At 51.5% G+C, this 12,843-nt stretch overlaps 1 protein-coding gene across 1 annotated transcript; it reads left to right on the top strand.

The window, feature by feature from the left end:
* The first annotated feature begins 66 nt into the window (after positions 1–66).
* On the top strand, positions 67–6,692 carry CRELD2 (cysteine rich with EGF like domains 2). Its single transcript, XM_080939786.1, has 10 exons — positions 67–262; positions 358–440; positions 940–1,050; positions 1,564–1,655; positions 2,418–2,594; positions 3,505–3,600; positions 4,156–4,239; positions 4,910–5,005; positions 5,417–5,557; positions 6,413–6,692. Exons 1-10 carry the CDS (start codon positions 137–139, stop codon positions 6,460–6,462), a joined length of 1,056 nt encoding a protein of 351 aa, XP_080795912.1. The 5' UTR covers positions 67–136; the 3' UTR covers positions 6,463–6,692.
* Positions 6,693–12,843: the final 6,151 nt, after the last annotated feature.

The raw sequence follows: 12,843 nt of genomic DNA, 5'->3' as shown, positions 1-12,843 counted from the left end.
AGTGCGCAGAGTGAAAGATGGGCGGGGCCTCGACGACACAGTCAAGTAGCCCTGGGAACGGCCGGCTCGCGGGCCGGTGGGCGGAGGCTCAGACTCCGCCGCAGTTCTCGGTGGGTCTCCGGGCTGCCCTCCCGCCATGCACCTGCTGGTTGCAGCCGCGTTCGGGCTGCTACTGCTGCTGCTGCCGCCGCCCGCGGCCGTGGCCTCCCGGAAGCAGACAATGTGCCAGAGGTGCCGGACGCTGGTGGACAAGTTCAACCAGGTGGGCGGGCGGCGGGTCCGGGGCAGCGGCGCTGGGCAGGGGCTGGCGGGGTTCACAGTGGACCATCGAGCTGGTTGGTGCCACCTCCTCTGCAGGGGATGGCCAACACGGCCAGGAAGAATTTCGGTGGCGGCAACACGGCGTGGGAAGAGAAGACTCTGTCTAAGTACGAATTCAGGTGAGTGTCCAAGAGCTGCGAGGACTTGTGGCCACGGCCTGTGAATCGGTGGTCAGACCTTGGGGTCGGTGCGGACCACCGGCACATGGAGGAACCCCTTAGATGATGGACACCTGTCATTGGTCATCCCTTTTTTCTAGCCACTCAACTGGCCTGTGGTTTCCACATTCCCTACAGCTACTTCTGCGCGCACATACACTGGAAGGCTTTTTCACAAGCTCACGCACTCACAGACGACTTTTGGAAACTCAAACCTAGCTCTCCTAGAGACTTTTGGCTTCCCTGACTAATGGAATAACCCTTCCTTCTCATAGTGTAGTGATGGAGGGGCCTACTATTACTGGGTCCACTGCACACCCCAGGTTAGCCTCCCCCCCCCTTAATGACTAACCCTGACCATGGTTGTGGAGACACCCCTCTTCACTAATATAGTCTCTAGGTGGGACATATGTAAAGTGAGCAGACTGGTGCTTTGGGGTGCTGACAGATTGTGTTTCAGTGAGATCCGGCTTCTGGAGATCATGGAGGGTCTGTGTGACAGCAATGACTTTGAATGCAACCAACTCTTGGAGCAGCAGGAGGAGCAGCTCGAGGCCTGGTGGCAGACACTGTGAGTGCCCAGAACCCTGTCTTCTGAACTCTAGTTTTGCAGTCTCTTCCCAGTACAGAAGTAGATGTCCTACATCCCTGTCCCAATTTACCCCTGCATTGCCACCTTCTCTTAAGAGTCAGGAATCTTGCAAAGAGGTCCTATGCACACCTGACCCTTGCTTCCCCATCACGTAGCTTTGAGGGCGTCTACAATGCCTCCTAGCCCAAAGCACCCCAAGTAGTTGCTTCAGCCTGAAGGTAGGAAGTGAAAACTTCAGGGATAAGCCTCACTTCAGCCATCATTACTGTTTTCGCTATTATTGTGACTGATCTCTTACTCACTGCACCTAATTTATAAACGAAACTTCCCCACTGGTATGTTTGTAAAACACCTGTACTCTATTTAGGCTTTAAAACTATCCAAGGCTTCAAGCATCCCCTAAGGGTGTTGTTGGGTGTGTTCCACCACTGAGCTATGCATACCCCCAGCCCAGCATCTCACGGGATTGAATGGCCATTTCTAAATCCTCAGGAAGAAGGAGTACCCCAACCTATTTGAGTGGTTCTGTGTACACACACTGAAAGCATGCTGTCTTCCAGGCACCTATGGACCAGATTGTCAAGGTATGTCTCCCCCCCCAACACACACACACACAACCCCCCCCTTGAGAAATCTCATCTTTCCTGTTACTCCTCTCTGACGCCTGTGTTTAAAAACACAGAGGGAACTTGAACTACATGATCTTTCTGTGGAGTTGGGGGGCCCTGCCTCTTTCCTCAGATGGGTAGATGTCCACCCCTGCTCTGGTGCTGTGAACCTGGGCCATAGGCTCCCACATCCCTGCTAACTTCTGACTTTAGGAAGTTCTCTAGTCCAAATGAGTCCTCAGGGCAGGGATCACAGTCTCAGGAGCTCATCTGTACTGATAGGAGTTGGGGGTAATACGCATGCTTAGCTAGTCCTGGCCCATCTCTGAGCTAAGCCTTGAGACTGGAACCAGTCCTGTTGATCAGTCAGGCTGGGTCTGGTGACAGAAGTTTCAGTTTCAGGCATGCACATGGGCTGAGCTGACTCGTTTTCTTCTCCCTGGCTGTATGCTGAATACAACATTGGATTTCTCTCCCAGGCACATGGTGTGTTGTCCCATAGCTGGCTCCCCACAGGTGTTACAGGTTTAATTCTGCAGGTTCCAAGTGGTCAGTGTTTGTCTCTGGCCCTTTCCTTCAGGTTCCAGGCCCCTGTTTCCTCAGCAGGAAAGGTGCCAGGTTTAGATTGTGAGGGATCCCAAGGACTGTTAGGCTGTGAGCATGTTGTGAGGTGCATGTGTGAAGAAAACATGGCCAACCCCTGGGGCATACCCCAAGCAAAGGTTTATGTCTCCCAAGAGTGCAAGGGTGGGTCTGAGAGGCCTTGCAGCGGAAACGGTTATTGCAGCGGAGATGGCAGCAGACAGGGCGACGGGTCCTGCCAGTGTCACGCAGGCTACAAGGGACCACTGTGCATCGACTGCATGGACGGCTACTTCAGCTTACAGAGGAACGAGACCCACAGCATCTGCTCAAGTAAGCCCCAGCACCCAGAGTCTGACAGCTTGCTCGATGGTGAGGGTGCATAGCTGGGAACAGAGTGCCTCTGCGCCCTCTAGCCCCAGGTATCCAGTGCAGGAGGCCTAGAGCTGTGTTCTTCTAAAGTATCCATGAACCACCCCAGAGGGAAAAGCTACTTGCATCTTAAAGCCTTTCTGGGAATGACATGGCAGTTCAGTCAGTGCCTGTGTGACAGCTTCTGTCATGCCAAATGCCCTTGGTGTTTTTTTGACCTAGCACCTAGTAGTTGGCCATATTCTATATGATCAGCTGAAATGTTCTGGTGAAAGGCTTGCTCCCAGTCTAGAGTCTTTCTCCCAGGTTTTTCGGTTTCCTGTCAGGTGGCTTTTGAGAGGGAGGCAAAATATAGAGGCTGAGATGTGTCTGCAGTCGATCAAACCACTTCTCAGAGGGAACAAGGACTTTCTGGGCCCATACGACATGGATATGTAGTGGAGCCAGGACCCTTGGAGGCTACTCCTGAGTACAGGCCCCACCAGCTCCCTCGTTCCCATTAGGGTTGTCAAGGTTACCTGGGCAGCTTCTTCCTGGGACTGAGGTCAGCTCTGCCTGTCACATCACTCAGCTAAGCACAGGCCTTGCCAGCATCCTAGGCTGCTGTGGTGGCTGCCTGCGCAGGGCAGCATCCTTGGTTGAGCCCACTTGATGTTTTATGACTCCATGAAGGAAATAGTCCCTTGTCATTGACTAGAGGGATGCTGCATGTGGTGGCGTCTTGCTCAGAGTTAATGGCTGCTTGTTTTCCTGGTTTCACTGTTTTTTGTTATTTTCCTTAAATCCTCATTCCTAAAGGAAGCTCTCCTCAGTGTGGGAGATGAGACCCTGATCCCAGAAAGGCCCTCCTAACGCAGCCTTTGTTTTCCAGCCTGTGATGAGTCTTGCAAGACGTGCTCAGGTCCGAGCAACAAAGACTGCATCCAGTGTGAAGTGGGCTGGGCACGTGTGGAAGATGCCTGTGTGGGTGAGGAGCATACCATGGGCAGAGGGGTGCGGGGGAAGGGAAGGTTCCTTACAGGGGCGACCCCAAGTGTAGTCTGACTCCCGTCTGATGTCTTTCATCTCCACCCCACTTGGGGCTGTGGAAGGCCACTCTTGTGGCCTGCAGGTGGTTTTTGAGAAGGACTCAGACCTGTATTAAGCCGGTGTCCCCACCACAACTGTTAGCATACCAGGCACATGACACTGCTGTCGCTGTACCCTGCCCCTTTCGTACTGCAAACCCTGTACTGAGGTCAGTGGAGCTTCTACTGGCTTGGTCTTCCGAGCCTCAGGTGCCCACTGCCTAGCATCTTCCTCTGTTAGTTCCAGTTTTGCTTTCGCCCCTCTGCAGCTGCTTGGCCTTAGGCAAATTCAGAAGCCAGCCCCAGGCTGGTCTGGAGCCTTGAGGGGGTTAGTGAAGGAAGAGATGGTTTGAGTGTGTGTGGAAGCACAGGTGCTCATGATCCGGTCGCACGGGTGGGTGGTGCCTCAGCCCTGCCACCTCAGGCTCTGCTCACAGCCTTATGTTGTCTTCCAGATGTGGATGAGTGTGCAGCAGAGACACCTCCCTGCAGTGAAGCACAGTACTGTGAGAATGTCAACGGCTCATACACATGTGAAGGTGACCAGAGCATTGGGACCTGTAGTCTTTGTAGGATTCTCTCTTCCTTCAACATGTGTGACTTGGATGACCTCCGTATGGTTTCAGGAACTTGAAAGTAGCAACATCGGTGGTAGACATAAGGCAGAAAGCCAGCATATCTCCATGCATCCCATGTTTTGTACACCACAGTAGCCTTGGCATGTTCTCCTTCATTGAGTCATGTCAGTCTTTTCCCCTTATGGGAAAACTACACACTCTTAGACAGGACCTCTCTGCGCAGTCCTGCAGCTCACTACGTAGAACCTGCTGGTCAGAGAGTCTCCTGCCTCTGCTCTCTGGGTGCTGGGATTAAAGGGGTGTACTACCGCACCCAGCTTGTTCATACTCTTTCCAAACTTGCCAGTCAAGGGTAGGAGTATCTTAGGGTCTTTCGTGATGCCTAGAGCAGCAGGGAGGAGGTTGCCACCGGTATAGCAAGCTGCAGTGTCCTCTGTGACACTGGGCCTGTAGAACCTGCAGTCTACACTTGACTGTTCTTACTGAGGTCTTGGTTGGGGAAACGGACTGTCACTGGGCTTGAGGTGGCTTTGTTCTTAAGTTCCCTCCTATCACTAGGGTCTGTTTGTGGTGTGCTACTCTTGCCTGACCCAAGTGGATCTGGTCTGACATGTTCCCTCCATGTTTCTAGAATGTGATTCTACCTGCGTGGGCTGTACAGGAAAAGGCCCAGCCAATTGTAAGGAGTGTATTGCTGGCTACACCAAGCAGAGTGGACAGTGTACAGGTCAGTGAGCTGTTAGCGAAGATGAACTTTCCTTGTGGGTAGGAACCCTCAACCCCTGACAGATGCTGGCCATGGGGTCTGTCCCTGCATAGACAATGTTGTGGTACCACTTGGAGCCACACTTTCCTAAGCCCGTGTCACACCATCTTCCAGGGGTCTTGGCTGTCATCTCCACTGTCTTGGGCACTGCCAGGCACACTGGGCTTCCTGTCTCCACACTGAGGTATCTCTTGGAGGCCTGGCCTCTAAGGCCCAGGAAGCTTTCCTTTGAGCCACTTTATTGATCCTCCGATGGACAGTCATGATCCCATTGCTCTCATTGATAAATGAGTTGTGAATGAGCAGCAGTTTGTGTAATATGAGGTATGTGTGTGTGTTTGCAGCCACTGAAATGAAGAATTTTTATTTCAGACATAGATGAGTGCTCACTAGAAGAAAAGGCATGTAAGAGAAAAAATGAAAACTGCTACAATATTCCTGGGAGCTTTGTGTGCGTGTGTCCAGAAGGCTTTGAGGAGACAGAAGATGCTTGTGTGCAGACAGCACAAGGCGGTGAGTGGCCGAAGGTGGGGAGTGGGCTGCCTTACCCTGCTCAGGGCTGGGACTTACCAGACACTTGGAAACCACCAAGGAAGAAATTAACACAGAGTTGCCCCGGTGACAGCACATAGGACAGGTGAAAAGTTTGTTTAGTGCACACCCAGGGTCATGGAGGAGGAGAGCTCAGCGGCAATGTGAGAGGAGGGTTTGGTTAGTGGCTTCAGATAGGGACTGAAAGTACTTGTGGATAAGGGAAAAGCCAAGTGTGACAGTCCCACTGAGGGAAGAAGAGCAGAGTGAACAGCATTGTGAGGCACCAACCCTCTAGGATTCCTAAAAGAGTGATTTGGGGTTCCGGAAGCCCAGCCCAAGGTCTGTGGCTGGCTCTGAGGCTGTAAAATGGGGTCTGTTCAGTCCTTCCAGAACCTCCCTAGTCCTTGTGTGGTCTCCGTGTGTCCAAGCCTTCCCTTTCCTAGAGATACCACCAGTCGTCCTAGACGAGGGTCCACTCTGATTACTAATCGTCTGTAAAAGCCTTATTTCTAAGCCAAACCACATTCATAAGTGCTAGGCCATAAGTGAAGGTCAGCCCCTCTCCTTGAGAGGGACAGTTTGGTTCGACAGACTCTCAGGCAGCACTCAGAGTGGCTCAGAGTGAAAAGAATTTCCTAGAAGCCCAGCCCAAGCAAACAGCTGTGCGTCCACACCTGGCCTGCTGTGGTCAGTGAGATGCCAAGGATAAGAGGATTGCCTGCCCTCTCTACCTCACACCTTTTACCTCACGGCTCAGCCTTGGTTAAGACCACGCCCTTCCTCGGGGCACTGCTGCACTGGTGCTCACTCAGTGACCTGCGTGTCTTCTGACAGAAGTCACAGAGGAAGACCCCACACAGCCACCCTCCCATGAGGATTTGTGACCGGCATCCGGATTCAGAAGCCAGACTCGCCCTTTAAGTTATTGAGGATATCTATAGAAAATGTGGCCCATGGACATGAACCCCATTTCCCCAGGAAAACTTCAGGAGAAGCTGCCTGCTCTGAAACAGCTGATACTCACTTGGCCCTTTAAAAAGCTGCATTTCTTGGTGGTTCTTAAGCAGATTTGTATATTTTGATACTGTTCTTTATAATAAAATTGATCATTGAAGGTCACCAGGAACAGAATGTGTTGGTTTATTTCATTAAGAATGTGGACCTTCAACACTAGTCAGTTTGCACCTGTCCTTCCAGAGCTGGGAGGTAGATGACCCATGTCTTCCCACGACAACTCAATCTACTGACTTTGATGGGCACCTGCCATGTTGTCCCTGAGTGTGTGTCCAGTATGGTAGGGGACAGGGGCAGGGGGACAGGGGCAGGGGTGCGGTAGGTATTCTGGCCTACCTGTGGTCTATCTGCCTCGGGCAAGCAAATTGTGTAACATTGCTTCAGGGGCTGCTGAATATGTTTTCTAAAATCCTGGTCTCTACTAAGTATGGTGTAACCAGAAGTTGGGGCCCAGTGGGAGGTGGGCATGAGTTCCAGGGGTGGGGGTGGTTTGGATCCTGGTTTGCTCTTCCTTTCTTGACCATGAGAAATCTTGCCTACCACAGATACACATGATATGCCACCCACCACATCCCAAAGCAATGTGGCCAGGTGAACGGGCACTGGAACCCCTAAACTGAGCCAGCATAGCCTTTCCTCTGCTAAAGTTGATTACCACAGTGACAAGGTGACTTGCTCTGGCACTCGGCCCGTGAGCCTGCAGTGGCAGTGTTGGCTGCAGCATTCAAAGACAAAGCCACCAAATTCCAGAGCTCAGCTAAACAGTTCATCTGGGTATGAAAAAAATTAGAAAAAAATTCAGGACATGGGTCGAGTGGCCCCTGAAGGAACCCAGGCTTAACACACAGTGGGGCCCTTCCACTGCAGCTCTTCCAGGATCTGGGGTCCTCATGGTCCTTGTGGTCAAGTCCTGCCTGGAACCTAAAAGACAGACTCCATGGCCAGTCATCCTCTGAGTGATCCCTGTCTCCACAAGGCCATTGGTGAGGTACATCTAGTGAACGGGTCACCTGAGCAGCCCTCTTCTCATGAATGGTGCTGCAGAAGTCAAGGTGTAGGTGGCTGCTGTTTGGGCACTGGCCACGGTGGGGCCCAGTGGTTGCTCTGGCCTTCGACCAGGTATTTCTGCGGCTGGGACATGTTCTTGTCACCCAGAGTCCACTAACTTGATAACCTGGTGCTTCTTCTCAGCCTAGGATGATCGCTCCTTTTTTCCTGTTTAAATAAATGAATGTTTCTTGGTGGAGGAACCTGGGGACATATGCAGCACACAGGGTCTACTGAGAGATGTGGACAGACTAGTAGGAACTTACCTAGCAGGCAAATACAATAGGCAAGGTCCCTGACCACAATGGCCAGGAGTTCACAAGCTGAAGGTCAGGAACACAGACCCCGGGGTTTGGATGTAGGCACCCCTGTGCCAGCACTCAGCCTTCTGAATTGGGGCAGGGGACCTAAGAAACGTATCTATCCAGGTTCCTTCTGCTCCTCAGCCCCAGCAGACCCTGTGTAAGGGCAGAGTTGCCCTCTTAGGTTTGGATGACCTGCAGGAACTGCACCAGTTTGGGTGCATGGCCAGCAGGTGGCACTGTTGACCTGTGCCGGCCAAGCCAACTTTAACATTCCAGGGTGCAAAGCTAGCTGCTGTGTCTGGGTTGGGTCAGTCCTTCACTACACGGACCCTGCCCCAGAGCTGCAGCCTGGAGTAAGTCAGGATCCAGGCAAGCCCATGTTCTTCCCTCCTACCTGTGTCTGTGAGAGGGTGTCTTCAAAACCGGTCTTCAAAACTACGTAAAAGATGGGAAGGAAGAAAGTCTTGGCTTCACATTTGACGTGTCTGTGGCCTGAAGTCTTGTGTCTCCTTACCTAATTTGGGTACTACTTCCCATAGAGAATCCTCCCTCAGAGCATCTACCATCCCCACCCATCTTTGTGGGTCTTACTTGTTGAATAGTCTCCAGGGCATCAACCTGGGGCCTATGCTGATTTTCTGGCTCAATCTCCTCTTTGCCGTTAAGGAACACACACACACACACACACACACACACACACACATACACACAAGTATGTCTGTAGGATCAAAAGGATCTCACCCCTAATTTCTAGATTTCAGGGATCTTACCTTGATTTCAGCAGGGTCCTTGGAGTCTTAGTATAAACCCAGATCTGGAGTCTAGCTAGGTACAGCCTTCTCTGGCCTTTAGCTTTATTGAATCAGCTAGTAGTTCTTTCCAAAACTGACTTCATTGGAAAGTATAGCCCAGTGTGGCCTTCTGGGAACACTGGGTGATAAGCCATCCTTCAAGGCAGTAGTTAGCAGCAGACACTCTGGTCCCACTGGTGGGGTACAATGTTTGGACATGCTGTGTCACAACTGAGGGACAATGTGACTATCCAGAATGGGTAGGTCCAGGGGTGGTGCTTTATACTCCTGGGTGTATGGTACAACAGCATATATGCATGCCGTGTGTACACACATGCACAGACATACACAAACACATCACACCATCACACAACGGCTAGCTCCGGGCGTCCACGGCAGACGAGAAATGCTGACAGAAGCATCTGCCTGGCAGCCTGAGTTTCAGCCAAGATCTCTGCAGAGAGGAGAGCCACACTGGACACATGGGCTGATTTGTGAGAATGAACCTTCCACTGTGGCAGAGCAGTAACCAGTCTCTTGGAGGCACTGTCCTGGATGTACCCCTGGACACTGAGGCAGCCTTGCTGTCCAGCAAATGTATAGCTTCTGTCTAAACCGTCAGAGCTCTCCATTCATGTGCTCACTGTGACAGTTCAGAGACTGATAGGGTTGCCAATGTCTCCCAACCAAGTCATTCTGTCTACTTGGCTGTCCAAAAACGTCAGTGGTACGTGCATCTTGCTGATTTCTGGAGACACACAGATAACATCTCATCACCTCAAAAAGGTCAGCGGTGGCAGAAACCAATACCATCCAAGCCCAGCCTGCCAAAGCAATGAGGTTATTGGCGAAGAGCAGCTCGGTGGCCCTAAGACATCGGTATCACCCAGAAGTCCTCAGCTTAGCATGGTGAAAGCCACAGAGATGGATTCCTCTCGAACCTCTCTGTTACCTATATTCTCCCCTCTATAGTCTTACACATTGAGATCAAAACCACACGAAGCTGGATCCCCAGTAACCCCGTCTCGTTCATCGAGGGGATGTGAATAGTCTTCGTTTTGAGAGGGTCACAACAGATAGATGGTCAACAGTTGCTTCAACTTCAAGCTTTCCCAACAAGCCCACTTCCACAGTAGGGTTCACCACGTTCTCTGTCACAGCTGTACTTCCATAATGAGTGAAGGTACATCCTTTGGAGGTTGGTGTGAAATTTCACTCTCAACACCTATGTCTCCACCCCAGTCCTTCCATCTGTCTCACACCAGACCCCCTTTTTCTTTGATATTTTCATCTGTTTCCTCCCAGCACCCATCCAGACAGACCACATGTCTGGGAGCCCGTGTCTTTTTCCATTTAAGTAGCTGACCAGAGTCACCACAAATACGTTCTTTCCTTAACCCGCCACACTGTTGCTGTCTGTGTCCAGACACTATGGTGACATCCCTGAACCATTACAGTAGGTGATGGGAGCTCCTGACAGGCCATGGTTGGGATCCCGGGGTCAGGCACAGGTGTATGTGTGTGTGTGTGAATAATGAGTGTCATTTGGCAAGGTTCTGAGCCACAAATGCATGAGGCAAGCTATCTATATATCCTGCCATTCCAGAAGCACTACATCACTTGGTGACTGTCCCTGGGGTTTGTTGACCTGATGACAGAGCATGAATTGGTCAGTCGGTCAGACCTAGAAGGATGTGGTCTCTAGATAGTTGGTGGTCCGCTGTTTGATATCTCACTCAGCAGACTCAGTCCTTCACAGTGGGTGAATAACCTGGCCCTGCACCCGGAGTTTCTGTGACAGATCCACCCTAGGTGGTCAGCCAGGAACCCCATTATTTCCTACTCGGCCTTTCGACTTGCAGTCAGACTGCAGTATGTGGAAGCCAGGCCATTTATGTGTGCTTGCTGGGGGCTCTCCATATTCAAAACTACCTTTGTGTGTGTGTGTGACCCTGGTATACAGCTAAAGATTACCCAAGTGTGCAACCCACCACTCACCACTTGACCACCGACGGCCCTCCCTAAGGTGTCTGTCATCCAGTGGTGGGTACAGGCTGCAGCTGAGAGACCTGCTTTGGAGGTCTCTTACTCCAGCAGGCTGGCCCCACCCGGTCTCACCACTCTCAGTTAGCTACCTAACGTTCAAGCCACAAGACTACGTCAAAGACAAGAGTTCCTACAACCCTAGGCAAAGGCATATAACCATGGGTTGTCATAAACACAAGCATATGGATTCTCTGCTAAGCAAGGTGGTGAAAGTACCCAGGTCTGCAAGGGATATGCAAGGCTGGAGCTGGAGAGTCATGCCGTGGCAAAGATGGCACCTCTGTCCCCTCTTCAGACGGTTTTGAGACATCTCTTCTCCTCCCCCTTGGTCCATCTACTTGTCTTCTGTAGTAGACATAGGATGAATGGAGCTGCTTTGAAACTGCCACCCTTGCATCCTTTGGGCCTTTAAACTGTGTCCCTGACCTTTCTTGGGATTGACCAAGGACAGAATCCACCCTGATGCCTGACTCTGTTTTGGGTTTGGGAAGGTGTTGCCTGGTGTCTGGAGGTGCAGACTCAACATTAGCCGGTGAGATGTTGCTACAGTTCCACACTAGGGTAACTATACCAGTGCCTCAGGTCAGGATAGGATGAGTTCTTTGCATGCTGGGTGTCTCCCTCTCTCTACTGTCCCCCAGACCTGTGGCCCAGGCCCTTCAGGTAGGATTTTTAATAATGTTAGGGACCCAGCTTCCTTAAGTTTTGAGTCTGAAAACTGGGCAACGGGTCACAAGCAGTGACTATCCTAGCCACCAGTCACGCATCCTTGCTTTCCTCTGCCCTGCAGGCTAAGTTCTCCGGTTGACTACCCATCTATCCCCAGGAACATGGTGTTCTGTTCACCTTAGCCAGGCCTTTGGCCCCGTGCCAAACTGCTTGTCAAACAGCCAGCTGCATTCCAGCCACCGACAGCCAACAGTAGCCGCCTGCACCACCGTCCACGTCATTGTCACAGCTCTCTGTGACAGCTTCCGTCAGAACGCCAACATGGCCCCCCTCCTGGTATTCCCTGGGGCATGGCTACATAGTATGTCCTGCTTCTCTTCTTGCTCCTGCCCTCGTCCTCCCCACCCCCTGCAGGCTATGTTGTCTGTCTCCTTGGCTGTGTTAACACACACCTTTTATCTCCTGTGTCCATACCTTGTTTTTAGCCCATGTCCTCAGCAAAGAACTCCATGACCCTGAAGCTCCCTTCATCCACCAGGGCAGCTTCTGCCAGGAGCACACAATAGGATGTGGGGTTCCTGTGAAGGTGCTGTTTCTTGTGTTTCTTTCAAGCCAGCCTGTCCCTGCCAAGATATACTATAACTTAATCCTGCTATGGGATTAGTGTCCCAGAGGGAGAAAGGCGGGTCCTTAGAAGTAGGACTTTGTGTATTTCCCAGATATGGAGGGTGGCTTGGAGATTCTGCTATGCCTGCCCCCTCCCCCACTACACACACACACACACACTTGTGGCATGCATGTAGCATTGGAACCTATGGAACTAGTCATGGGTAGTTGAGAGCCACCATGTAGGTACTGAGAACAGAACTTGGGTCCTTCTCAAGAGCAGCAAGTCATCTTCAACACTGAGCCACTCCTCCGACCTCTATATTTTGCATCTTAGGTGTACCCTCCAAAGGCCCAGGTATGATGATGGGCTTTAGTCTCCAGCTTGGTGCTAGTGGGAGGACTGGAAGACTTTGAGAGGTGGGGCTTAATGAAAAGTTTCAGACCACTAATGAGATGCCCTTAAAGGGGATCGATCATACATCTATCTTCCTGAGTTGCCATTCCAATGAGAGTGCTCAGCCTTTCTTCTCTCTCTCTAAAAATTACTTATTTTATGAATATAAGTACACTATAGCTGTCTTCAGGCACACTGGAAGAGAGCATTGGGTCCCATTCTGGATGCTTATGAGCCACCACGTGGTTGCTGGGAATCGAACTCAGGACCTCTAGAAGCGCAGTCAGCTTTCCTTCTCAACCATACCCTTTGCCCTGTGCCCGAGTCTTGTCCCTGCTGCTGCTGCTGCTGCATCTGGCGCTACTAGAGCCAGCTGTGTGTATCTGTATG

The sequence above is a fragment of the Micromys minutus genome, assembly GCF_963924665.1.
Source record: "Micromys minutus genome assembly, chromosome: 27".
NCBI classification, from domain to species: Eukaryota; Metazoa; Chordata; class Mammalia; order Rodentia; family Muridae; genus Micromys; species Micromys minutus.
Note: the sequence above shows the minus strand (reverse complement) of the source record. Positions and strands in the feature narration are given on the sequence as shown.

What these genes read in the sequence shown, in the direction of transcription:
- CRELD2 (XM_080939786.1), top strand. Translation starts at nt 137, where the DNA reads ATGCACCTGCTGGTTGCAGCCGCGTTCGGGCTGCTACTGCTGCTGCTG. An exon ending in GAGGCCTGGTGGCAGACACT is followed by an intron (nt 1,051 to 1,563) that starts GTGAGTGCCCAG and finishes CTAAATCCTCAG; the next exon opens with GAAGAAGGAGTACCCCAACC. An exon ending in CTATGGACCAGATTGTCAAG is followed by an intron (nt 1,656 to 2,417) that starts GTATGTCTCCCC and finishes ATGTCTCCCAAG; the next exon opens with AGTGCAAGGGTGGGTCTGAG.